General features: G+C 41.6%; 1 protein-coding gene across 1 annotated transcript in view; it reads left to right on the top strand.

Annotated features, from left to right (window-relative positions):
• PLCZ1 (phospholipase C zeta 1) overlaps nt 1-26,737 on the top strand; it is a 481,365-nt gene that overhangs the window by 439,526 nt on the left and 15,102 nt on the right. Inside the window, exons 9-10 of the mRNA XM_069227516.1 lie at nt 390-525; nt 9,851-10,000. Coding sequence (XP_069083617.1) covers nt 390-525; nt 9,851-10,000 — 286 coding nt within the window. The remainder of the gene's footprint in view (nt 1-389; nt 526-9,850; nt 10,001-26,737) is intronic.

The raw sequence follows: 26,737 nt of genomic DNA, 5'->3' as shown, positions 1-26,737 counted from the left end.
ACTTCCTGAATTCTATTGAGTAATACATTCGATTTTAACAGTACGGAGTTTTCTTATTCATTAATTGATGAGTGGAACATATGTACACATACTATATCTAAATAATTCCTCTATGAGCATTTTTAAGTGAGACACTGAATTTCAAACAGAGCATGCCTTAGAACTACTGAGCAGTATCACTGTAGGAGCACAGACCATGCTCGAGACCACATTAACTAGACATTGTAGAGCAGGCAAAAAAACGCCTGGTCTGAGTATAGAAAACCTGGAATTGCGTTTGTGTTTTCAGTGGTTTTGGATAGAATTTTGTTTTTCCTTACAGTACAACAAGCCATTGGCCAAATTTAATCTGTTTTCAACATAGCTTTGCTTACCATGTTTTCTTGCAGATAATTTGCGGCAATCAATTAATACTATCAGATGAGAGTATCAAAGGTGACAAACTAGACCCCTTTGTGACTGTAGAAGTCCACGGTATACCTATAGATGAAGCAAAACAACAAACTTCAATTGTAAAAAATAACGGTGAGATAGAAAGTCTTGCTTCATAAAACATACTTAGTGTGATTGTGATACTTTTTATGAAAGGAGGCCACCCTATTCTATGTCATCATGGACACTGTTTCCAGTTGTTGTCCTTCACATGACAACCTAAAGACCCTGGGTAGTCTTCTTTTAGTTTATTTCCATTGTTTTATTCAGACTATCACATATGAAGGGAGTGATTTGTAATTGAAAAGTCTAGGACTGGAAACAATATTCTTGATAACATTAAGTAAGGTTGTCAATGTTCTGAATATAATTATTGTTTTAAATTGTGTGACAGGAATACATGCTCCCATCACTGGCTATTACCTCTTGTGAAGAGTTACAGTAATGTTATAAAGATATTGCTGAAATGTTTATCATTCAAACTTCTAAAGTCAAGGCTTTTTGCTACAGCTGTGGTTACTGATATGCCCATGTACCTTTACCACGTAGGTTTACAGCTAAACTTTGTGGAAGATGGATATATTCATCAAAACAATAAAAGCTCTGTTGGTTTGAGTATTTACCAATGTTAGCAGTTACCAGTTACCGTATAGGGTTGTATGAGTTCCTGTCAAAGGACTAGTCTGATGGAAATGGTTAAGACAACTTTTTTCCCTTTAACCTTTCTTGATTCATTTGACTTCAAGAATCATTTTAGTCAGATTGCCGAAACCTATCTGGTGGAAGTAATTCTTGAAAAAACAAATCTGTTGCTTCATGTTACTTTAGTGTGTATGTAGAGCGGTTCCATTCACAACCCCCAATCCTTTAAGTTTCTTTTTGTAAAGGGGGTTGCCTCTTTCCTCTGATATCCTTCTATCTTTTCACCTTCTACCCTTCCTTCATAACGTTTGTGTTTCTTTACACTTAACTCAACCCAGAGTTGTTTGTAAATCCTAACAACCTCCCCAACTCCTTCCATCATGCTACCTCCATTCTCTACACTCACCAATTTTCACTTATTAGCCCTTATCTTACTGTCCTCACCCTACTTGCTGCAAGTCTTTTTTAAACAAATATTTACTTTTTCCATGAAAGCATAATGTTTTTATGGAAAATTTATTTTGTCATTTTTGAAATTGCTCCAAAATTAGGTTTCATCTGTCTGTTTTAGTTAAACTCACCTTTTGGTAATTTTGCAAAAATGACTAAATGATGCCACTGTGTAGTGAATTTACTTTCACAGTTGCACAAATGTATAAACAACAATAATCAAACTAATGTGGCAATAACAAGTGGAACCGGAAGTGGCAAAAGCCGGATATCCAATAGTAAATGAAATCACAATATGTATACAACTTGTGAGTGTGATTTAACATTAAATTACCCTTCGACTTCAAATGTAACCCTGATGTACACCGACAATTTTCACCTGAACAATATTTCAATGTGATACTATTGTTAGTTTAACAAACAGAAATGCTTTGGCTCCGTTTAGCTTGAATCGTATCCTTTCTTGCTATAATTGTCTTTGTCTTGACTGTCCAGTCTATTTAGCTGGCAAAGTACAGGGAGGTCAGGATTGAGTGATAAGAAATTAGTCAAGATTGTGTCCCTTCTTAATGGAATTTGTAGATGACACAACAATGGCGGAAATCTGGCTGTGGCCATGCCGGCGGATGGCAGCGCCACGCCAGTAGACAGCCGCCAGCCATATTATGACCAATAATATGGCCTGGCGGTTCTTCTGCTGGCGGTAGCAGCGCCCCATCCCATCTCCTGCCGGAAGACCCCCTCGATCCAGGTATGTCGGGTCTCGGACAGGGGAGGGGGAGGTGGGTGTGTTGTGTGTGTGGGTGTGTGTGAATGTATGTGTGTGCATGAATGCGGGTGTGTGTTGAGTGTTGAAAGCGTGAATGCATGTACGGACGTGTGAGTGTGTGTATGTGTGAATGCGTGTCTGCATGTATGTTTGAAAGTGTGTGAGGATGTGTGTGTGAATGGATGTATGCATGCGTGTAAGCATGTGGGAATGGGTGTGTGTATGCGTGTGTGTGTGAAGGGGGGCATGAATTTAGGTGTGGGGTAACTGGAGAGGAAGGGGAGGAGACTCTTATCAGTGACAGGGAAGGAATTCCCCAGCACTGATATGGCCGACCGCCATGGTTTTCATGGCCTTACGAACGTCACGAAAACCATGGCGGTAGGCGGGATCATAAACCCGCAGACGGCACAATGGCAGCCGCCGGGCTGGAGATAGACATCTCCAGCCCGGCGGCCATTACCGCCATGGCAGTCGGAGTGGTACATTAGCGGGTTGCCTTCAGCCAACCCGCCAATGTCATAATATGGCGGTAAGTACCGCCAGCCTGTTGGTGGTACTTACCGCCACATTATCGCTGATCGCTGGGGTTGTAATGACCCGCATAGTATTGGTACTCACTGGAGCACAATCACTTTTTCCCTCTAGTAGCCTTGTTTGCTTGTTGAATTACTACCTATCATTAATAGTCATTCTTATCAGCCTTGCCTTACACATTCTTCCCATATTTTTGAGAGTATTTTCCAGTTGTGTGAAGCTCTGCACACCACATTTCCCTTGCATGGAAGGGGAATGAGGAGAAACTCCTAGTGTAGTCTTGGTGGTGGATCATATATGTTAGAGTCACAGTATGCAGGCAGAGTTTTGTGCATGTAATTACTTCCTTGAGGTTTTGATTTGTTAAGACACCCTGCTGTCCTTTGGAGAAAGGAGCTCTATCTGAGAAACTGGGCTGTTGGTTGAGTAAGGTGTTAACACAGCCACAATCCCTGTCAGGCTGAACCACAAAATCCTCTAAATTAACCTATGCTTAACCCTTTGGTAATTTGGCACAAAAGCTGTCAGGCTTAACTTGGAGGCAAAGTGTAAAGTATTTGTGTGTTTCATAAACAGTAATGAAGAGAAAGCACAATAAAAGGAAAATTCCATATCAATTTATAAAAATAGAGTAAGTGTTAATACATTATCTGACAACAAAATGACAACAATCCAATCAGTAGAACTGGAGTTATGATTTTCTAAAATTTAAGGTAAGGAGTAGAAAACAGTTTTCTGCACCTTGTTTGGGCACTTTGAAAATTGTGTAATGACATTTAGGTTGTACAATGTGCCACGTGTTTTCCAGCACTTCATGGATTCTGTTTTTTACTGCTTGTTTGAATCAATTTGCATTGTTTGGATTATATTTTTGGGGTTTCCAATACTCTTGATTATCATGCATTTGTGATGCTTGTGTTGTCAAGATTGTTATACTGGCTTCCTCAGTTTTTTTTTAATGGATATGGATTCAAGGTAGGTCACATCAATGTTGTAATGGTCTTCACCTACTAATGTTAGAGAAGTTCAAATTTTCATTGAATTTGTAAGCCTCTATCACTAGTTAATTGAAGATTTTTGCAGAGGCAACTAGTGATATCACTCGTGTGCTGAAAAAGAAGAGCATGAGTAAGGGTTTTCATTCAAATTACAAAACGTAAGACTTTAAGTAAGATTAAATATATGTGTATCCAAGCACCAATGTTTTGTCATCCCGATACTTGTAGTAAATTTGTTGTGTAAACAGATGCCCCTGAAAAAGGAATTGAGGCTAAATTGTTACAAAAACAGAAGAATGATGGATACGAATATTGTATCATTTTGGTTGTTATATATGATCAGAACTATTCAGTGCTGGAAAAAAAACAGTTAGCCATGAAGACTGCAGGCACACAGTTGGAACATGTTTTCTTTGGAATCTACAGTGCATGACAAATCTACAAAATAATAGGAGCCATGAAGCTAGATCAGTGTTTTGTTTACAAATGGTATTTCCATGATCACATATATTTCTGGGTCAATTAATGTGATAGCTGATGCTCCTTATCATTTTATATATATCTTATATGTAGGATCAGCATGTGATTCAGTTTCAACGTGTGGTTGCAATTGTGCAGTAATTTTTTTAATAAAGCCCAAGCCAGCTAAAGAACAAATATGTTTCTAGAGATTTGGTGGAATGTATATTAAGACCCTTAGTTCATCAAAATAGAGTATATTTAGTCTGCAATTTTTTTTGGTCTCAGCTAAAGAGTTACAACCTGATGGTATAAGGGTGTCTCATGATTCAGTGAACTCTGGTCATTGAAGAGTTAAAACTACCTTCTATCTTGTCTTCTAATCTTTTCAGTTGCCTACATTTTTTCGGATGTTCAGAAAAATGTTCTAGCTAGTGCAATTTGTACTTATAATAAATCCTTACATTTTAGGTCTTTTCGATATTTGCAACTGTTATCTATAGCTCCTAAAGCCTGGGCATCAATATCCAAATATGTATTAACAGATCTCACTCTTCAGAAGGATACTGTGTGTTAATGGTCACAGGGGATACCTTGGCATAGATGGCTTATTATTTTAATTTTCCTAAATCACCTACTGCAAAGAAAGTGGTGCAATATTTTGTGTTAAATTTTTCAACTTGTACAATCATTTCAGTTAGATGAACTCCCTATCATGTACATGTTTGGAGAACTTTGGGATAATTTATCAATCCAATTCTTCTGATTCTGACCCTCAGTTAGAGCAAACTAATCAAAACTTGAAGCCCTGTTTGTGTAATTACTGTCAAGATAATTGTGCCTCTTATTTGCCAATTGCAGAAATGTTCTATTACAATGCTACTCACAGTAATTGTTTCATTCTTTCCCTGTTTCATTCTTTCCATTGTTTTATTCTTTCCCTGTTCCATGATATTTTCCTTACTCTCCTCAAATTGATTATTTGATTTCAATGAGAACTTGATTATTTGAATCAATTACAAAAGCACAGACAAAGTGTTTTTTCAAAGTTACAGTCATTTGCAGGTCAAAATAAAGGAATATACTTATATGTGAAGTTCCACTTCATTTGTTCCTAAAGAAAAGGATTATTTTCTTCCATATTTATGGCCTTTTCATATGTTTCAGTTATCTTTAGATCACACTTTTCAGCTGATTTGTGATAACTAATCAGGTGAACCCTGTGGGACTTTGAGTGAAATTGCCTCATATTCAGAAAAGCCACCTTGATTTTTATTAATCTTGATTGAATCCTTATGCTTGTAGTCCTTACCAACAAATTCTGGTTGAACCTCCACTGGTTATGGTGCAAAGACAACCTTATCAACAATTACGTTTCAACCTCCACTGGTAATGGCGCAAAGGCAACCTGAAAAAAGTTTGTGACTTTCAAATATATCGAGGTCGGTTTTCAGTTTTCATTTACCAGAACAATTAACCTTCTAGTTAGCATTTTTGGGAAATGTTATCTTCAATTTATGCACCTTTTCTACTTCATCATTTCTTTACGTAACACACAGACATCCTTGAGCTTCTGGAGGGGCCTTACCATTGCATCCGTGCTGAATAGAGAATGAGAAGCTTCTTAGCAGTCGGATGTGGGCTGAAGGGCAATATGTGCTTGGAAGCCATGAGTTGTGAGATTTCACCTTCAGAGTGTTGCTGTGCATCCACACATTCTGGTGTGTTCTGAGAGCTCTGTACTCACAATCACTGGGACTACGGTGTCATACTTTGACTACTTCTTTAGTTACCAGGTAGATGCCTTCAATTCCAGAATGAGTGCTTGAATGAGCAATCCAGAAGAGTACTCTTCACACCACTGAGACATCATTCAAAAATTCTAGCATTCCTGTTTTTTACAAAATCAATATTCTTAGTCTTTACAAAGGCACAAATGAAAGACAGTTTTTATGAAGAAGCTGATTAATGAACTACTGTTAGAATCTGTGTTATTTTGTATACATTGAGATACATGAGTTTATAATTTGCTTTACTCAACAGGTACAGTCTTTTGTTTATGACCCTGCTAAAAGTGATACTTGTGGCTGACCTTTTGCTTAAGCTATCATTTTGGTCTTTTCTGTATCATTTCTATTGTCTGCCACACGACCAACCAGTAACTAGAGGAGGTTGCCTTACACAGTTCACATGCCGAATAGGTTTAATTCAAATCCATGGCCCTGTGCATACTAACTTTGTGGGTCATCAGAAGGGCTGGCTTTTCTTGTAGCAGTGGAGAACGTGGAAGAGCAAGATACATTTATATGGTAAACTGTAATACAGCAGTGGCCATGCGCTTATTTATTGTCACATGTCACCTACTGTAAACAAAATCACAGTGCTAAGCACTTGGGAAGGCGGTTCAGACTTACCCATTCCTATGACCACAATCTTTCCAACACATATGACATTCAATTAGCAATTAAATTGAGCTATGTAAATTCTAGATTATGACTTTGAGGACTACAGGTTGTACTCTAGCTCCCTTTTAACCTAGCGAGGGGTATATTTTTCATCATAGGGCCTGATGAGACTTTAAAAACGTTCACACTAAAAGGATATAAATCCTCTACCATGAACATTTTGCAGTCTGAGGTGAAGCAGGAGAAGTAGTTTTCAAGGGGGTATCACAATTGTGTAATTGATATTGGTTTGGATGGTTGGACTGCAGAGGTTCAATAGTGTTGCTGCTTCAATTCTGTTTGGATATACAGGCCTTTTTGGTGATGTAAAAGACTTTTGCAAAATGTACTGAATTCATCAAGTAGATGTAGGTTCTCTCCAGCAGAGCTATTTTGTTTCAAACTTTATGTAGACAAGCAGGTCGATTTGTTACACAGGATTTTTTTACAACTTTCATCAATCAGCTAATGTCCCTATTAATGTCAAGAAATATCTGCTGCATTTTATTCTGCAACCTTTCATTCTGATTAACATCACTCATGTTTAACTTGGACTTATAAATATTTAATTATTTTCAGGTCAATCTCACTTTTCAAAGTACTTTAGTAGAAAATGTGACTGGAGTCCATTGTGTGCATAGAAAACAATCAATCTATATATAGCATTGATGTTAGCGAACTCCAGCTAGCTATCGAGTGAAGTTTTTGTGAATATGACATGCTGAACTGTAATGTAGGTGTTTGGAAGGTCCTCAAAAGAAAAACACTTCTGTAAACTTTGAGGAGCCAAGTTTCCAGGCCATGGAATAAAAAGTTAACTAGTAATTGGAAAGCTAGAATATCAATGATGAAAGCCACCCTACTTTACATACACTATACACTCCTCTAGAAACTAAAATGAAACTGAACAAAAAGGGCAAATCCACACAGTTATGAGCCTGTCAGTGAGTGCTGACCATTACTTATTCAACTTGTTTAAATATTTGTAAATCATGTCTATGCCAGTTTCAAAAGACCATCTTTCCAAGCTTACTTCAAATGAATAACATTTTCATAATATAATCCCAGTATATATACTCAGGGATTAAGAGGTATCACACCATCATGTGTTCCCTTGTCACCAATCCAGCAGCTGCCTCAACCTACTGACTCTTAGACTTCCTTTGTACTTGTGCATACTGTAGAAAAATGGAGGACTCTTAAATAAAATCCATAAGGCTAGTATCAATTATTCTGATGATTGTTTATGGATTCACTAAGATTTTTAAACAACCATGATCTTCTCGATCAGTCTCAACGGATTAGAAAAGGAAGGCCCCTTTTCAAATTAAAAATTAGACAATATAAAAAGCACCCTCACTGAGAACTTTGGGCTAGATGTACGAAGCATTTTTGCATTTGCAAATGGCCTGATTCTGCAAATCAGACTGTTTCCTACTGCAAAAATGTTTTGTGTGATGTACAAAGCCCAAATTGTGAATCTGTAACTTGTTACCGCATCCCAATTTGGGTTTTGCGATTTCTGTATGTGGAAGGGGCAAGTTGAGGGCATCCTTTCCTAATACCAAACTGGAATGGTATGCAGAAACCTTTTGCAGCTGAAATGCAGTCACAAAATATTCACAGTTTACTGCCAATTGAAAGTTGGTGGTATCCCATTCACAAATGGAAAGGGGTCCCCAAGCCTTTGAGAGTGGTTGGAGACATTTTGTTAGGAGCAGGAAGTGGTACAAAGAACCACTGCTTATACTTTTGTCATTTTTTATGCACACCATTTTCCTTTAAGTAAAAACTCTACATTTAAAAAAAGGTTTGCTTTATTTAAAACCAATCACAGACATGGTGGTCTGCAGACCCCTGCAGGCCACCATCCCTGTGATGGCAGCAAATTGGAGTGGGTCACAAATTTCAACCTACCTCAATAATATTCATGGGGTAGGTTTATTAGCAACCCACTACAAAACACTAATGAAACTCAAAAGAGTTTAATCCTCAGTAATGAAAATCAGAAGAGTTTTAATACATTAGGAATAGGGATTTCCTAATTGAGATTTCCAAAAAAACTCAATTAGGGATTGCTAGCCCTAAATGCCCGTTGCCCTCTTCCTGTCTCAGGCAAAGTAATGGAGAGAGAGTAGTAGATATGCAACTTTCATTTTACACTGTACCCTTGGCAACTGATCTTAGGTAAATTCCTTACTTGACAAGAAATAAATCAATTCAATCACCAAATCATATTTCAAAAGAACAATACTCTAGTTTGTTGCATAATTAGAGTGAGTTTAAAAGAAGGTGCAAAGACTTATATTTTTCCTGGCTGGCTTACTGTGATCATATCATTTATGGTAATACAAGAGCCTATTCAACAGTGAATCTCACTTTAGAAGCATTGTCCCAGAAAACTATGGGCCTGATTTAGAGTTTAACAAATGGGGGTTACGCTCTCACAAACCCGTCCATCAACTGTCACCCATCCGTCACAATCCCATCCACGGATCCTTATTCCATTATTTTCACCAAAGTTTTTCAAAATTATGTATGTCTTTATGAGTATTGCCAGTTTTGAGAAAAGAATTGCTGTGCACAAATGCATGATGTCTTCAATTAGGTACAGTCATAACATATTTTGTTAACAAAGGAGCAGATCACATTTTCTCTTGCATAGTTAGAGAGTGTTTTCCAAGAGCCTGAAGGGAGCTTAAATTACTTTTAGAACTTGAACTGGCAGCTGTTGTGTGAATTTTGCAAATTTGATGTACAGTTGACAGGAAATTAGATTTCTGTATCAAAGCATGTATGATTATTGATAAAGTGTATCCATTCAATTTTCCAACTAAGGAGGCATTTTGACAGTCTAATCGAAATACAAACTAGTATTTTGATAGACACCAGTATTTTCCACTTTATGAAACATGCAACTTTGAACACATATGAAAAAGAAGTGCTAGTCCTTTCTGTGCACTCATATTTCTTTTTTTGATTTAGCTCACTGAACACAAGCCACAGTGAGAGAAATACAACTTTTAGAAATACATTTCCTGTCTTACAAAATACAGTTTAATGCATGACATTTTTTTTTTCTTCATGTATGACATTAATCTTTTTTTCTTGTTATTCAGCTTTCAACCCGGAGTGGAATCAACCTTTAAACTTTACCATCCATGCTCCAGAACTGGCATTGGTCCGTTTCTGTGTAGAAAGTCAGAAAACAATAAGCGTCAATGAATTTATTGGCCAAAATACATTAGCTTTAACAAGCATGAATAAAGGTAATATTTTTTATGTTTTGTGATGTTAAATTGTAAAGCATATTAACACCCACAAGGGTATATTTGTGCTGAGAGGGGTGTGTGCTTAGCCCTACCTATGGTAGGTTGACTAATTGAAAAAACAGGTGCTCTGCATCTTTTAGAACTCAAGAAGAGAGGAGGAGTTTGTGATGTGGCAATTAAGGTGGTTACACACTTTAGGACTAGTGTAAAATAACTCTACCCTCCTTATCTGGTGTTGTGAGTATGTGGGATATGTGCAAGTAGAACACCTACAGAGCAGAGGTGCCTGGGGGGGTTGATGTATGGAGATGGGACTACACAAGTAGGTAGGGCCTGGGTTGTTCAGTGTCTTGAATGCATGTGTGAGGAGCTTAAATTGAGTGTGTTTATATATATTGGGAGCCAGTGGAGCTCCCTAAGGGGTGGCGTGATACGAGTTCAGTGTGGGAGGTTGAGGATGAGTCTGTCTGCTGAGGTCTGATTTTTTGTAGTCTTTTAGTGAGTTGCTTGGTGATCTCCACGTAGAGTGTGTTCCCACAGTTCAACCTGCTGGTGACTAGGGGGTGAGTGACAGTTTTCTAGTGTTGCTTGAGAGCTATATGGACATCTTCCTCAGCATCTTCAGGTCGAGGAAGCAGATTGCAGTGACGGTGTTGAGTTGTGCAGTCATATATAGTTTGCTGGTGATGATTATTCCAAATTTCTTTGCATGAATTCTCAGAGTAGAACATAGTACAGGTGGCCACTAGCTGGAGTCCATGGTGTGGTGGGCTTGCCAGTGTTGAGCCTGAGACAGATGGCTTTCATACAGTTAGCAACTTTGGTCATGCAGACAGTCAACCTGCTTCTTGTGTTGGAGGTCTTGTCCTAGTGTGACCGTATGAGTTGTGTGCTGTCATTTGTGTGGATTATGTTAGCCAGAGGTATCATGTATGCGTTGAAGAAGGTGGGGCTGAGCAATGACAGTTGAGGCACTCTGCAGATGGGTTTGCGGGCTACCAAGGAACAAGGTACCAGGCTGACACCATGAGTTCTATTTGCTAAGAAAGCGGAGATCCAAATAAAGGGGGGGCCTTGGATGCAAATCATATACAGGTGCATTATGAAGATGACATATGAGACTGTGTTAAATGCTGCAAAGATGTCCAGTAGATTTAGGGCTGTCATATCGCCTCTGTGAGTAACCATGTGGATGTCATCTGTTGCAGCAATGAGTGCTGTTTCTGTACTGTGGTTGGGCCTGAATTGGATCTGCCTGGTGTTGAAGAGCTGGTGGTTGCTGAGGTGGTTGGAGAAGAGTCAGCTGATTAGTTTATTTGAGACCAATGCTGGGTATGGTAGGAGGAAGATGGGTCTGTAGTTGGAAAACAAGGCTGGGTCAGTGGATGGTTTCTCAGACAGAGGGATGATGGTGGCATATGTTCAAGTTTCTGGGAATGTGGCTGAGTCAATGGAGGCATTGAGTTTGGGCGTTAGTGCTTTGTTGAACCTTTGGGTGAAGGCATGGTGGGGGCAAGGATCAGATGGAGCCCCTGAGTGGATGGTCCTAATGAGAGCAGTGATTTTGACAATGGTGACAGTAGGCCAGAGGGTGATGGGAATTGAGTTGCAATGGTGACTGGGTCCAATTGAAATGTAAAGTTTGAGACCAATGCTGGGTATGGTAGGAGGAAGATGGGGCTGTAGTTGGAAAACAAGGCTGGGTCAGTGGATGGTTTCTCAGACAGAGGCATGATGGTGGCATAATGAGGCATAATGAGAGCAGTGATTTTGACAATGGTGACAGTAGGCCAGAGGGTGATGGGAATTGAGTTGCAATGGTGACTGGGTCCAATTGAAATGTAAAGTTTCTGTATATGAAGGTGACTCTGCTGGAGATGAATGCAAGAGCTTGTTGCAAAGGTCTTGTGAGGGGGTGATGTTGCTGAAGGCAGCAAGGGTCACAGCAAAATCTTTGATGATGGCAAATAGTGTTGGCATTGATGCAATCTGCAATAGCTGTGCCTTTGGACTTTCATATGTGCTGGTGGTAGCATCCCAGGGTTAACTTATTTTTCTGCAATGTGTTGGCTTGTTCTCCATTTGTGTTCTAGTTGATTGCAGTAGGTTTTTGTCAGCCTGAACAACTGTGTGTGCCAGCTGGCCTGTGGTTGAGCTCTTGCTTTTGGGTTGTGCTTTAGGAGAGCAAGGGTTTCCGCCTATTCAGTGATTCAGCTTTTAAGGTTCTTCCAGGGATCTGGATTGTTGACTGTGAAGTTGATGATTGAGAAGAAAATCGGGTCCAATAGGTGTGCGCCACTATGGTTGGGTTCAGTAACGTGCTGGGTGAGGCCAAGATTTCTGATGTTTTCAATAAGGGCCGTAAATTTTGGGTATTTGCATTCTTCTAGGTTAAAATTGAGGTCTCCTCTGTGTCCAATCAAGAACACAATGTCACTGGTAAATTTGGTGCACCGTCCTAGTGGTCTGTATATGAGGGTTCTGCCCAGTTGGTTGTGATCTGTATCTCTTATTAAGGTGTTCCCTGGAGCTGGTGAAGGTGTCTGTGTAGGTGGTGCAGCTGATATCTTTAAAGATGATGGTGAGTGTCGACAGTCTTGCCTGATGATCTTGTAGAGGTGAGATGACTGCAGCAATGTCCAGTGCCGAGGTTGGGTTTAGCCATGTTTCTGTGAGAAAGAGCAGGTCTACAGCCTCATTGTACTGTAGATCCCATTTCTATGTTGCATGTTTGATGAGTGAGCAGGTGTTGAGTAGTGTTGGACCTGGCTTTTTTGACAGGGTCATCCCCAAACTTTTTGCCTCCTTCCTCCTATTTTTCTGACCTGTTGTTGTTGGCTTTTGAACTCTGGGCACTTTACCACTGCTAACCAGTGCTAAAGTGCATATGCTCTCTGTGTAAATTCTACTGTTGATTGGTTTATCCATGATTGGCTATTTGATTCACTTGTAAGACCCTAGTAGAGTGCACTATATGTGCCTAGGGCCAGTAGATTAAATGCTACTGGTGGGCCTGCAGCACTGGTTGTGCCACCCACTTCAGTAGCCCCTTAACCTTGTCTCAGGCCTGCCATTGCAAGGCCTGTGTGTGCAGTTTCACTGCCACTTCGACTTGGCATTTAAAAGTACTTGCCAAGCCTATAACTCCCCTTTTTCTACATATAAGTCACCCCTGTGTGCCCTAGGTACCCCTAGAGCAGGGTGCTGTGTGGGTAAAAGGCAGGACATGTACCTGTGTAGTTTATATGTCCTGGTAGTGTAAAACTCCTAAATTCGTTTTTACACTACTGTGAGGCCTGCTCCCTTCATAGGCTAACATTGGGACTGCCCTCATACATTGTTGAAGTGGCAGATGCTGATCTGAAAGGAGCAGGAAGGTCATATTTAGTATGGCCAGAATGGTAATACAAAATCCTGCTGACTGGTGAAGTCGGATTTAATATTACTATTCTAGAAATGACACTTTTAGAAAGTGAGCATTTCTTTGCACTTAAATCTTTCTGTGCCTTGCAATCTATATCTGGCTAGGTTTAGTTGACAGCTCCTTGTGAATTCACTCAGACACACCCCAAACACAGGGTACTCAGCCTCACTTGCATATATCTGCATTTTGAATGGGTCTTCCTGGGCTGGGAGGGTGGAGGGCCTGCCCTCACACAAAGGACTGACACACCCCCTACTGGGACCCTGGCAGACAGGATTGAACTGAAAGGGGACCTGGTGCATTTCTTAGCCACTCTTTGATGTCACCCCCACTTCAAAGGCACAATTTAGTATAAAACAGGCCCTCTGCCCTACCTCATCAGACACTTGCTGGAGAAGAAACCTAAACCAGAACCTACATCCTGCCAAGAAGAACTGCCTGGCTGCTCAAAGGACTCACCTGTCTGCTTTCTACAAAAGACTGCTGCATTGCTGTTGGCCTGCTGCCTTGCTGAACTCTTGTCTGGCTGTAAAAGTGCTTTCCAAGGGCTTGGATAGAGCTTGCCTCCTGTTCCCTGAAGTCTCAGGACCAAAAAGACTTCTCTTTTTCATTTGGACTCCTCTTGCGACGAACTTTTCGACGCAAAGCTTGTTCCGCGGTGAAAAATTCAGTGCACGCCGATCCAGAAAGACGCAGCTGGATAACAAGCCGAGGAATCCCCGCACAGACCCTGTGACATCTGATAATCCCGCGATCCATAGAAGGAGACAGTCCGCGTGCCGGAAAACAACGCATGTCTTTCCCGAGTGAAAAATAACGACGCAACTCCGTGTGTGAAGGGGCGCAACAGACGCACACACCATTTTGCCTCCCATAGAACAACGCACGTCTCCCCGTGTGAAAAATAACGACGCAAGTCCGTGTATGAAGGGGCGTAACCGACGCGCACACCATTTTTCCACGCATCTCCTCTTCTGTGGCCCTCTGTGGAGATTTTCCACTCCAAACCAGGTACTTTGTGCTTGAAAGAGACTTTGTTTGTTTTTAAAGACTTAAGACACTTCGGGGCATATTTATACTCCGTTTGCACCGGAATTGCGTCGTTTTTTTTTACGCAATTCCGACGCAAAACTAACTCCATATTTATACTTTGGCGTTAGACGCGTCTAGAGCCAAAGTCCATGGAGTTAGCGTCATTTTTTAGCGTGGACACCTACTTTGCGTTAATTATATGCAAGGTAGGCGTTCCCGTCTAAAAAATCGACTCCGAGGCATGTGCGTCGGATTTATACTCCAGGGCAAATTTCACGCCCGGGAGTGGGCGGGTCGAAAAAAATGACGTACGGCCGCTTTTGCGTCGTTTTTTAGCGCCTGTAAAAGGCAGGCGTTAAGGGACCTGTGGGCTCTGAAGGAGCCCAGAGGTGCCCTCCCATGCCCCCAGGGACACCCCCTGTCACCCTTGCCCACCCCAGGAGGACACCCAAGGCTGGAGGGACCCATCCCAGGGACATTAAGGTAAGTTCAGGTAAGTTTTTTTTTGGGTTTTTTTTGTGGCATAGGGGGGCCTGATTTGTGCCCCCCTACATGCCACTATGCCCAATGGCCATGCCCAGGGGACAAAAGTCCCCTGGGCATGGCCATTGGGCAAGGGGGCATGACTCCTGTCTTTGCTAAGACAGGAGTCATTTCAATGGGGGTTGGGAGTGAAAAAAAATGGCGCAAATCGGGTTGAGGCGAAAAAATTGCCTCAACCTGACTTGCCCCATTTCTTGACGCCCAAGCCCCATATCCCCCTACGCCGGCGCTGCCTGGTGTACGTCGTTTTTTTTAACGCACACCAGACGGCGCCGCCGGCTAACGCCGGCTAACGCCGGCTAACGTCATTCAATAAATACGGCGCCCGCATGGCGCTTCAGAATGGCGTTAGCCGGCGCTAATTTTTTTGACGCAAAAAACGCTTAAAAGTGCCTTTGGTTTCCCGCAGGGCGGGACGCTTTTCACCAGGGACTCACTGTCCCAGAAGCTCTCAGGCCAGGGGCCGGCACAAAGAACCAGTACCAGCAGCCCCGACGAGTGCCTAAAAGCACCTGGGGTTTCCCACAGTGCAGGGCCTTTTGCACCGGGGACTCGCTGTCCCAGAAGCCCTCAGGCCAGGGGGCGGCACCAAGAACCAGCACCAGCAGCCACAACAAGCGCTTAAAAGTACTTTGGGTTTCCTGCAATGCGGGGCGCACCCGGGCCGCGGCCAGGCAAAGCACAGGCCAAAGGTGGGCCCATCCGTGCCCGTCAGAGACTGACGGAGGCTGAGTTGGGCCAGGAAGCTTGGGTATAAGGTAAGGATTGGACTTTGGTTATCCTGACTGCTTCTTTGATAAACTCATTACTACTCCCAAATACAGGCTAAATGATGGGGAAGTGTAAAGCAAAAGGAAGTTCTGTGGTGGGCACAGCTTTATCCAAAATCTGCAAATCTAAAATTTCTTACAGATTTTCCAACTGTGTCACTAACAAAATTGACACCTTGATTGAAGAAGTAGAGTCTATGCTGAAGGGGAAAGGACTGTAAAAAACTTGAGAGACTGTGGCGTAAAAGCTACAGTCTCTCCAGCAGAGAGACATACAAGCAATCCGTTAGAACTTATCACCATAACATTAAAATGGCCCAGTCCACCTTCTATGGTGAAAAAATAGAACGCTCGTTATGTCCTCAGAAAGAAATCTTTCAAATCTTTAAAAATCTCACTTCCCCTTCTAGATCTACCCTGATGACAGAGGCCTCTGTGTCCCACAGTGACTGACTGGCATCCTTTTTTCAGGACAAAGTCATCAGCATTTACTCAGGTTTCCCTCTCTAAATGAATCACTTCCCTATTGACAACCCTACAGACTTCCTACCTATAGGAGCTTCCCTAACCTCCCTCCCTCCCCTCACTGAGGAGATGACTACTAATCTTTTGTCCAAAATTAAATCTGGCTCTCCCTTAGACCCCGCTCCTCCCTCTGCTCTTGTGCAGGTAGCAGATGTCATTGTCCCTCCTCTCACCAATATTCTTAACATTTCACTTTCTTTGGGATCGGTTCCCCTGTCATTTAAACACGCGATCGTTAAACCCCTTTTGAAAAAACCCAAACTTGACCCTACCTTACTAGAAAACTTTAGACCTATTGCTCTTCTTCCTATTTCCGCAAAAATCCTTGAGAAACATGTCAACACTGAACTCACCTGTTATCTTGAAAGCAATTAACTTCTTCATCCCACCCAAATGGGCTTTAGAGCCTTGCACAGCACCGAGTCAGCCCTTCTTACAGTAACTGAGTCGGCTCGCCAGCTCTTAGACCGAGGGTCGCACGTAGCTATCATTCTGCTTGACCTAAGCGCAGCATTTGACACTGTTGACGACGATCTTCTCTGTTCAAGATTATCAGATATAGGAGTAGGAGGTTCTGCTCTTTCCTGGCTCTCCTCCTTCCTCAAAGGCAGATCTTTTCAAGTTTTGGACCGTACCTGTTTTTCCGGTCTCTACCCGCTGGCATGTGGAGTTCCCCAGGGCTCGTCCCTCAGCCCCACTCTTTTTAATGTCTATCTGTCACCTTTAGCTAGAGTAATTGCCCCTTACAATCTGTCTCTGGTAACCTATGCAGATGACACCCAGCTAGTGGTGTCCCTCTCCAGTTCCGGGGACTCTCCAGTGACTAATCTCTCTCGCTGCATGAGTGACATTGCCAATTGGATGACCAAGTCCAAACTCAAGTTTAACGATGGGAAATCGGAAGTCCTGGTCCTTGGAAACTGCCCCCTTGCTCACCCTCTTCCCTCTCTCTCAGACGCCTTTAGGTCTCTTCCTCCTCCTAAATCCCAGGTTAAGACTCTAGGTGTGATACTTGACCCCCGGCTTACCATGGATTCCCAAGCCAGTAAAATCTCCTCTACGTGTTTTGGCCTCTTGCGGATGTTTAGAAAGATTCTTACCCTTTTCCCTCCTACAGCCAGAAGAATCCTCATTCAAGCCCTAATTCTGTCCCGTTTGGACTACGGAAACTCTTTGTTCCTTAGCTCCCCTCTTTATGTTCTAAAGAAGCTGCAAAGAGTACAAAATGCAGCGGCCAGACTTCTTACCCACTCCTCAAAATACGCCTCCGCTAAACTGGCCATCTCCACCCTCCACTGGCTCCCCGTTAGAGAAAGGATCTAGTTTAAATCTCTCTGTATTGTTCATAGGGCCCTACAGGACAAAGGCCCCATCTCCCTGAGGAAACACATTTTCCTGCACACTCCTTCCAGGAGCCTTCGCTCCTCCTCTCTTAGGTATGCACACGTTTCTCGCTTTAAGAGAGCCTGGGGTAATTCTCTACTAGGGCCTCTCACCTTTGGAACACCCTTCCTACGGAACTCCGTTTTGAATTCTCCGAGCGCCTCTTCAGGAAAAAGCTTAAAACTTTTTTATTCTGTAACTAATACCTGCTCTCTCTTCTTCTTGTGTTTCGTTACTTTTAGCGCTGGGATGCCTTCGGGTCGCCATGCGCTTTACAAATTCTGAAAACTAAACTAAACTAAGAGAGGTGAGACATTCAGAGGCTGAAAAGTGTCTCTCTCTCTTCTTTTTTTCAAGCCCATACCGTCTAAAAAGGGAGACACAGCCTGCAACAGAGGCGGCCCTACAGTTCTGTCAATGCCAGAGGAACTTGACAAACCTACAAGAACCAGCCCCCCCACAAAAAACAATTGTGGGTGCTCAAATGAGTTGTGTAATTGTGCACGAAATTACTTGCACACATTACTTTTTGCTATTGGGATACCTCGACCACTCACCAGGAATAAGTACTCCTGATTTAAATTTGGAAACATCTCGCCACCAGCCTATTGGTGTGCACTCTCAAGAGAAAGTGGTCAGTCTTATTATTGGTCTAAAAGAAGAGTTATAGAAGTTAAAACAAATGACAACAGAGGTATTTAATCTTCTTCGACCAATTGCAATGAAAAGGGATAAGAAGAGCACCCAAAGAGAAGGTCCAAAACACAACCTGACTTCTTCTGTAGAGCAGAGGAACGTACCGAGTGAGGGCCCTATTAGGGTAGCTGATAGGGCGAGAGTACCCTGGGACAGTTTCAATGTCATTAGTTATAGCAGCAGTTTGCTACAGTTTCGCCCTTGCATGGGAACCGCATGCAACTCCACTAGTGGGCAGCCTTCAGTTAACAATTACCATGGTGGTTATCCAATATATATGTGTGTCCCTTTATTACCTCCAAATACACAAGAAGATAGCCTGTCCGTAAAAAATAAAGTCACCCACTAGATAAGACATGTTAGACAATGTAGCACCATCATATATTCAGATATTATCTCTGCCAATCGCTATACAGAGAAGACAGGGCACTGGGACACTATTGAGTTAATGTTATCTAGTCCTAAGTTGGTGAAAGGTTTGATGTCCTTGAAGACACGTAATCCATTATGAAATGGTTCAAACATTGTTTTTAAAATCTCTTGGCCCGAACAAGGCACTTCGGCTAAGGGGGCATCTACCATCTTCGGCAAGGAGATATAGGACTATGGGAACTGTGGATTTAGTTTCACCTCTGAGAGCGTACTCCATGGACACTAGGAGGGAGCGTGCAAACTCAACCAAAAAGAAGGGACCACTGAGAACAATAAATGCAGAGGGTCTCTCAGACATTGACTGACTGTGCTCACCACCAGCCCCCCCAAACATCAATCTACTTCCTGAGGGGGGCAATTCCCAAATGGAATTAAAAGTGTACCTGGAATCATTTATTTTTAGGAGGCATGACCAAGTTGAAAATTTAAATATGGCAGAAGCTACTAGGAGATTAAATCTAACTTCTACCTTCAGGGTCTCATGTAGAAACCATGTGGGATTTGGGTCCTTCAACCCTGCATTAATTACGTGGAATGCAGTTGGCATACTAAATAAGATCAATGTTGAGTGGGGTTTGTTAAACTGATGGCTTTAGCATCTGTTTATTCCAGGAAGCATGGGCCACCTCAAATGTCCACAGCCGGGGGTATATCTCATTTTGTAAGAAGGCTTGCCCGTCTACTGCTGGGAGAGCAGGTGGTGGCCTCATTACGTGGATAAAAATCTCCCAGGTGGGCGAAGCGAAGGAATTCTGTTGATTCAGCTGATATACTGGCAGCTTCAATTAAGTTACATCAAGGACCCCTGCTTCTCTGTGTTAACATCTATAACAGACCAGGCTCCCCTAGTCAAACTACTAATATTATTAGTTTGTTGAGTGCTCTTGTGACAGAACTTCTTTCTCACATTTTGTCATTGTAACCAGAGATTTTAACGTTTCCCTAGTGTCTAACTCCCTTTTCTCTGACTTAATGCAGGTAGAGGACTCTATATGGGGAACTCCAGCTTTTCCTATGTTGAGAAAATAGTCAAAATTCAGTGCTAGGGCCCTGCAGGTCTTTGACTTTGTGGGAACAAAAGAAGGTCCAGTTTAAGCTTCCTGTGTAAATGCTAGTTCACGGTTATAGTTACTTTTCTTGTGGGAGCTCAATTCGAGGGATTGGACCTCGATCCCCCATATCTGTAATCTAACTTGTTAGAGGTGAGGTCCCACTTTATTATACTTTTTTAAAGCGTCAAATTGCCATCGAAAGAATTCTGAAACAATAGTCCAAGTTATGAATTGTAGTGCTTTAATCTCAAATGATATAGAGATGGAAATGAGCACAAAAGAAAGCTCAGCCAACAGGTGTTTTGCCCTCTTGTGGCGAGTCCACCTAGGGCTTTCTCAAGGCAATGAGGATTATTTTGCATAAATAGGCAGCTTATACAATATTCCGTTGGAGCAATATAACATAAAGCAATCAGTATTTGGGAATCATAAGATGCTGGTAAGTACTGCGATTTCTCTTCCGTCACGTCCTAGGCCACCGGTTAGGTCTTTGACTTTATAATGCATGGTCTAAGGCCAGGAATGGGCGCTTTCCCTCAGACACTCCAGGAAAATCCAACATTTTTTAGAGAGTCTTATAGTGGCCTCATTGATTATGTGCTTATTTATGTAAGGATTTGGCAGGAGAGCAAGGACCTTAGGGTGGAAGGGCAATGTAACAGTGACCATTCTCCTAGTCTCCTGGCATATGAGAGGTGGTTTTCTGACAAAGGAGACATTCAAGGAGGGTACGCTCCCTTTAGAGGTGACAAACAACAAGCGTGCCATAAACTGGGAAACTTTTACAAGTTCAAGTTGCCAAATAACTTTTTTAGAGAAGAAAACAGTTCGGCATGAGTGACCATGATCTGATTAGGTGTGTGTGTGCTAGATGTGAATGCTGATAGTTGGGTGGAGACTAAGTTGTACATTTTAGCCACTAAGGCCCATATTTATACTTTGTTAGCGCTGCATTTGCGCCGCTTTTTGATGCAAAAATGGTGCAAACTTACAAAATACAAATGCATTTTGCAAGTTTGCACCGATTTTGCGTTAAAAAATGATGCAAATGCAGCGCTAAAAATTTATAAATATGGGCCTTAGTGGCTAAAATGTACAACTTAGTCTCCACCCAACTATCAGCATTCACATCTAGCACACACACACCTAATCAGATCATGGTCACTCATGCCGAACTGTTTTCTTCTCTAAAAAAGTTATTTTTTAGAGTTACCAGGGAAAACAAACATTTAGAAGTAAGCAAACACAATAGATGGTTCAATAGTACATGTAAAAAGACCAAGCATAGACTTTTGGAATCAATAAGACAAAAAGACAGATTAACAATAATCCTGGTGAGGCGTGAGTATGCCGCGGCAATAAAGACCAGTAAGATATTGTGGGAGGAGGCAACTTGGCAGGAACTGTTATCAGCAGCAAAGGAAAATAAAGCAAAGCGGTTTTGGTCTATGGTTTCTCAACAGACCTGACTGTCACATCTCTGCTGACAACTGGACTCTCTACTTCAATGAACTTTACAGACAGGAGCCTGCTTTTTCAGTTGGCATAGAGAGTGCAAATGCGATTAATACTGCATGTTCATGTGTGATTACACAGTTCACCTTAAAGGAAACTGAGATAGCTATCATAGACCGGAAATCAGGAATGGCGTCTGGGCTAGACGGAATATCGTCTGACCTCTTTAAAACTGACCTGAAGCTTTGGAGCCCTTACATAAACAGAGTGTCAAACACTATCTTGGTAAGCAGCAATCCCCCCCATTCTTGGAAAGGTGCAAAAATTGTTCCAATTAAAAAAAAAAGGAATAGGTCAGTCCTGGGTTATTATAGACAATTTGCAGAAAATATTCTCCTATCAAGTCTTGTGCAGGCTCAGGGATTGGCTAGAGGAAAATGATGCCCTAAGCCATTTGTAGGCGGGCTTCAGACAGAAGACAAGTAAAGCGGATCAGGTCTTCTGTTTTCTCACAATTAGGTGGAAAACGGTGGACCTGGATGCTGGGAGACTTTTTGTTGCCTTTGTAGACCTTAAGTCAGCTTTTGACTTAGCCCCTCATCATAAATTATTGGAGATCCTGGGTAAAACAGGATTTCTGGACCTTCTGTTAAGGTTGATCCTTGAATAGTATTCCGAGAGCTTTGCCAGAATAAGATGGAGAACTAACAGGAGAGCTTCCAATACAGAAAGGCGTGAGACAGGGCTGTGTGTTGGCCCCCATTCTTTTTACTTTTATAAATGCTTGCATCCCCTATTTATATAATTATGAAATCAATGCCCCTAAACTGGGTGGGGCAAAGATGCCAGGCCTATTGTTTGCCGATGACACTTTATTTTTATTGCAAACTGCCTCTGGATTATTTAGGCTCCTTGAGACATTACTGGGGTTCTTGATGGAGTATAGTTTACAAATATATAGCACCAAAACCAAATATCTGTTTTTGGGTGACTTAAAACATAAAGTGATGGTAACAATATCGCTAGATGGTGAAACTCGCTAGAGAGTCTCAGACTACAACTATCTGGGAGTCAAAATAGAGGATTCCCAATTTGCCGGCAGATTCCCCAGCTTTTCTATCACACCAGCGATGGAAATATATAAGTCAAGCTAGAGGGGGAGTTCTGTGTGGTTCAGAGCTAGGGGGCCCTGGCAAACTGCACGATTTAGAAAGAGTGGATATTTTTTTTCTTAAAGCCCATGTAAAAATTCCCTCAAACTCTCCTATGTTGCCTATTTAAATGGACCTGAATTTGCATTCTATTGCAGATATAGCTGTTATGAGGCCATTGCAGTATTAGATTAGGATCTGGTCTACAGATATTTTAGATCCATCCAGGATATTGCTAAGAATGCTGCTAGGCACCCCACAAGGTGAAAAAATTGCATGGTGTAGTTATGTAAAAAAAAACTTTTTTTAAACTTGGGATGGGCTCGTATTAGCTAAACCCCTTGCACCTTCCAAGGAATGCTATGCAGATTTTGAAGGATGCATACTGGACGAGTTTTCAAGTAGCAGAGCTAGCATCAGCTCCATCTGGTAGTACGATCGACAGATTTTTATCAGTTAAGTGTCATTATGAATTTGAGCATTATTTGTACATGATTATACTACCCTCAGCACATGCACTTTATATTAGATTTAGAATTGGATCCATACCTCTATGTGATCTTACTTCTCAATTGAAGCAAAACAAAAGCCAAAAAGACTCTTGCCCGATGGGATGAAAGGCCAAAATGAATATTTGCCACATCTTATTCCATTTTCCTGCACATAAAAAGAAGATGGTTTGTTGAATCAGACCACTCTGAAAAACCCTGGGCATTAGGGATCGTCACTCGGCCCTCCGGATTTGCAGAATACTACTGCACGGGACTGTGGTATGTGCAGTGGCAAAGTTCTTAGCAGCAATCTGGCATATTATAGCCAAATCTTTAAGCATTAATGTATAACCTTTATTAAAAGTCCATTACTGTGTTTTTGATAAACATTCTCTTTACGTGTGTAGATACATATATTTTTCAAGTTTTAAATTATTACATAGAGTGGGAGAATGCATGCCACCGGATTTTAGATCTTGAGGATTTTTGTTTTAAATTTATTACTATGTCTTGTGATTAATAGTGAGATGATAATGTTGAAAACTTCATTTTTTTGCAAAAAGAACCCAATGTTTTATTGTACATGGAATTTTGAAAGTGAGCCACAACACTGATGGTAAGGCTCTCGTCACTTTTTTTCGATGGTCTGTATCTAGTGCAAGTTTTTAAATCAAATTATTTTGTTTTGCACATATTTAAACTTTTAACGTATATCTCAGATCTTGTGTATGTTGTATAACATGAAAATGGACAAGGCACCTTTTATTGCATTGGAACTTATTAGTGTCTTTTCTTCTTAAATTGTTTTTTCTTAAACTGAAGATTGTTGTGTATGATATACTTTTATGGTATTTTTATTTAAATAAAGCTTGAAATTGAAATTGAATAGAGTCCTCCATAAAAGAGGCCTGGACCACATTGCAAGAACAGGCTGAATTGAGCCCATTGTTGAGATCTGGAAAATTACTCTAGAAGAGATAACATTCAAGCCAGAGGCCTTGAGGAGAAAGCAGATCAGTGAATTTTGAGACATACTTGGTAAGCCACTTCTCCATGCTACTAAGATACCATCATCCAGAGATCTGCTTAGATGGAGCCCACAGAGTGGGTCAATAACTGAGAACCCTATCAACATCAAGGGACAATATGTCAGTCTTCTTACAGAACTCTGATTGTACACTATACATATGCAATTTTGATGAACATACCTGTTTGGCCTCCTCTTCAAGTTCAGGAACAGACTGTAGTTCTTCATGACCAAAGGCAAAGTGGGACAATTGTTTGGCATTCCATTCACAGCAGAAAGTGAAGCAACCCCATGGCTCCCCAGTGAAGTGCATGGAGATCAGCTGGGATCTAGAAAATTCATGGATTAAAGGTAGAGCACAGCGCCAGAGAGAGGGAAGCTGCCATACTATATTGAGTAGAGGCAGCAGCTAGACGTAATGGTGCCACACATGGATCAAACAACGTCCCAACACCTACCTCTCAGCCCAAATGAGGAGGGTGGTGTGCACTATGGTGAAACAGTGCCATGACTGATGGCTCTGTTAGTACAATTTCTGCTAAGTTGACAGGGGTTTGGTCTGGGGGGGGGGTTCCCTGAGATAAAGTCCATTCCAACATGATAACTTGTTCCAAATACATTTTGCCTACTATGATAAATATAATTAGAGATATGGCATGGTCACAGGGGAAACATAATTAGCAGCATATTAACAGTATGTAATCCACACCAATAGTTCAATGACGTGGAGGGCTCTCATAATGAAAATTGATGAAGAGTTGTGACATCAGAGGCATAATTCAAATACAACTTGAACATCCATATATAAGTCATAGTAGCTAACTTGAAGAGGATTAGTGTACCAAACAAATTAAACAAAATATGCAACTTTCTTTGAGAATAGAGATTCAATATAGTAGCCCTTCAAGATAAAAAAAACTTGAGGAAACAGGACAAACTTCATCTTCAGCACAGGCAATATGCAGTTGCATATCATTTCTCAATGAAGACCGGCACAACTCTTTTTCCGTAACTCTTTGCTCTTCACTCCCATGGTCAGCTAAATTGATGACAAGGTAAGATATATTTTGGTGATGGGACTTAAAATGGGCAGAAGATCTACACTAGTCACAGTACAATGCCCATTTGTGGTACTGGGTTATGAACCCAATTGTCAATGAGGCTACCACCAGGGAACTGAACCAGACTGGAAATTGTTATGTTAGTTGGTGGTATGAAGGGAATCATTTCTGCTCCATGCAATAATTGATATAATTAAGTACTGCATTTGTAGAGCACTAACAGCTATTTCCACAAGAAAGTGCCCCAAGTCTAAGAAGAAAAAGCTTATCAAGGTGAATTTGAGGTAAGGTTGTATGAACATCCGCAATGTAGGTCATGGGCTGTGTTACTTCAGAAAAGAAAATTCTGAATTGCCACCTGGAAAGGAGCAAGCCTCCCTGTGTGCATAAATCATCTGGTAGCCTATCCTAGGCTTCTGTTACAACCAGCGCCAAAGAACAAAGAATCGTCACAGATCCTGAAGTTCCTGAAGGTGGGAACCTTACCCAACAAGCAGATGGTGAGTTCAAAAGTCACAAAGGAAGGTGCAAGGAAAAAGAGAACCCATATATGATCCTTGTTTCCTGTTATAGATGGTTTTATGACACAGGCATAAAGCTTTGTGCAAAGAACGCTTTTTAACAGAGCCAATATTATGGCGATAACTCATTCGTATATTAGGTGGTTTTCCTTATGCCTAGGATCAGTCTGGTAACTGATCAGAACTTGCACCACCCATATCAAGTATGTAGGTACTCCCACCAAGAAGGAATTGCAATCATCACTTCTTGACAGGATTGAATTCCAGACCAGCTCCTTTCATGTTGTGATAAAAATCTGTATTTTTCTAATGGTTCTTAAAAAGTGTATTGAGCATAGCTTTTTGGCATATTCAGTAAAAGTGAATTCTATATTCATCCTAATGATGAGAGGAACGAAGGAACTAGACTGGAAATTAGCTACAATGTCTGAGTCAAGGGAGGGTTTTTTTTTTACCAGAGAGGAAACAAAAAGAAGATACAGTCCCACAATTCCTGAAGGCATGGGAGGAGGAGGGGAGTCCGGGCACCTAGCACTTTAAAGCACATGTAACATCCCTGCTGTGTGGGTAGAAGACAATTTTATTGGTGTCTATGGGCACTATGAGTCCCAGATTTCCATTAGGCAGGAGTAGAGGAGGGTTCCCTGCAGCTAGCTTTATGAGCACACCTAACTTTTCTACTACCTAGGAAGGAGACCCCGTTAGTGGTATTTTAGGGGACTACCAGTCCCATAATTCCCATTGGCAGGGTAGGAGGAGAAGTATCCCTGCACCCATCAATATGAAGCACACTCAACATCTCCTCTGCACATGAAGGAGATTCTGTTAGTGTCTAGGGGACTACCGGTCTGACAATTCCTTAAAGCAGTTGAGGAATAAGGTCCCAGCACCTGCTGCTAGCATTATAAAGGGCACTCTTGTATGGGATGAAAATGCTGTCACTGGCGGCTACAGAGGCTACCAGTCCCACAATTCCTGAATGCAGGGGAGGAGGACTTTCCTTGCACCTATGGCTAGTGCTATAAAGTACACTTAACATCTCTGCTGCTTGGGACATGGCTAAACCAAGTGCAAGCCTATGATGCTCCGGAAGAGGTTGGACTGAGCCCCCAACTCTTTCATCTATTATCCCAGCAACTAGATTTTAGAACCAGTAAACTTTAATATGTTC

This window comes from Pleurodeles waltl, chromosome 4_1, assembly GCF_031143425.1.
Source record: "Pleurodeles waltl isolate 20211129_DDA chromosome 4_1, aPleWal1.hap1.20221129, whole genome shotgun sequence".
NCBI lineage: Eukaryota > Metazoa > Chordata > Amphibia > Caudata > Salamandridae > Pleurodeles > Pleurodeles waltl.
This window is presented reverse-complemented; position numbering and strand designations above follow the sequence as displayed.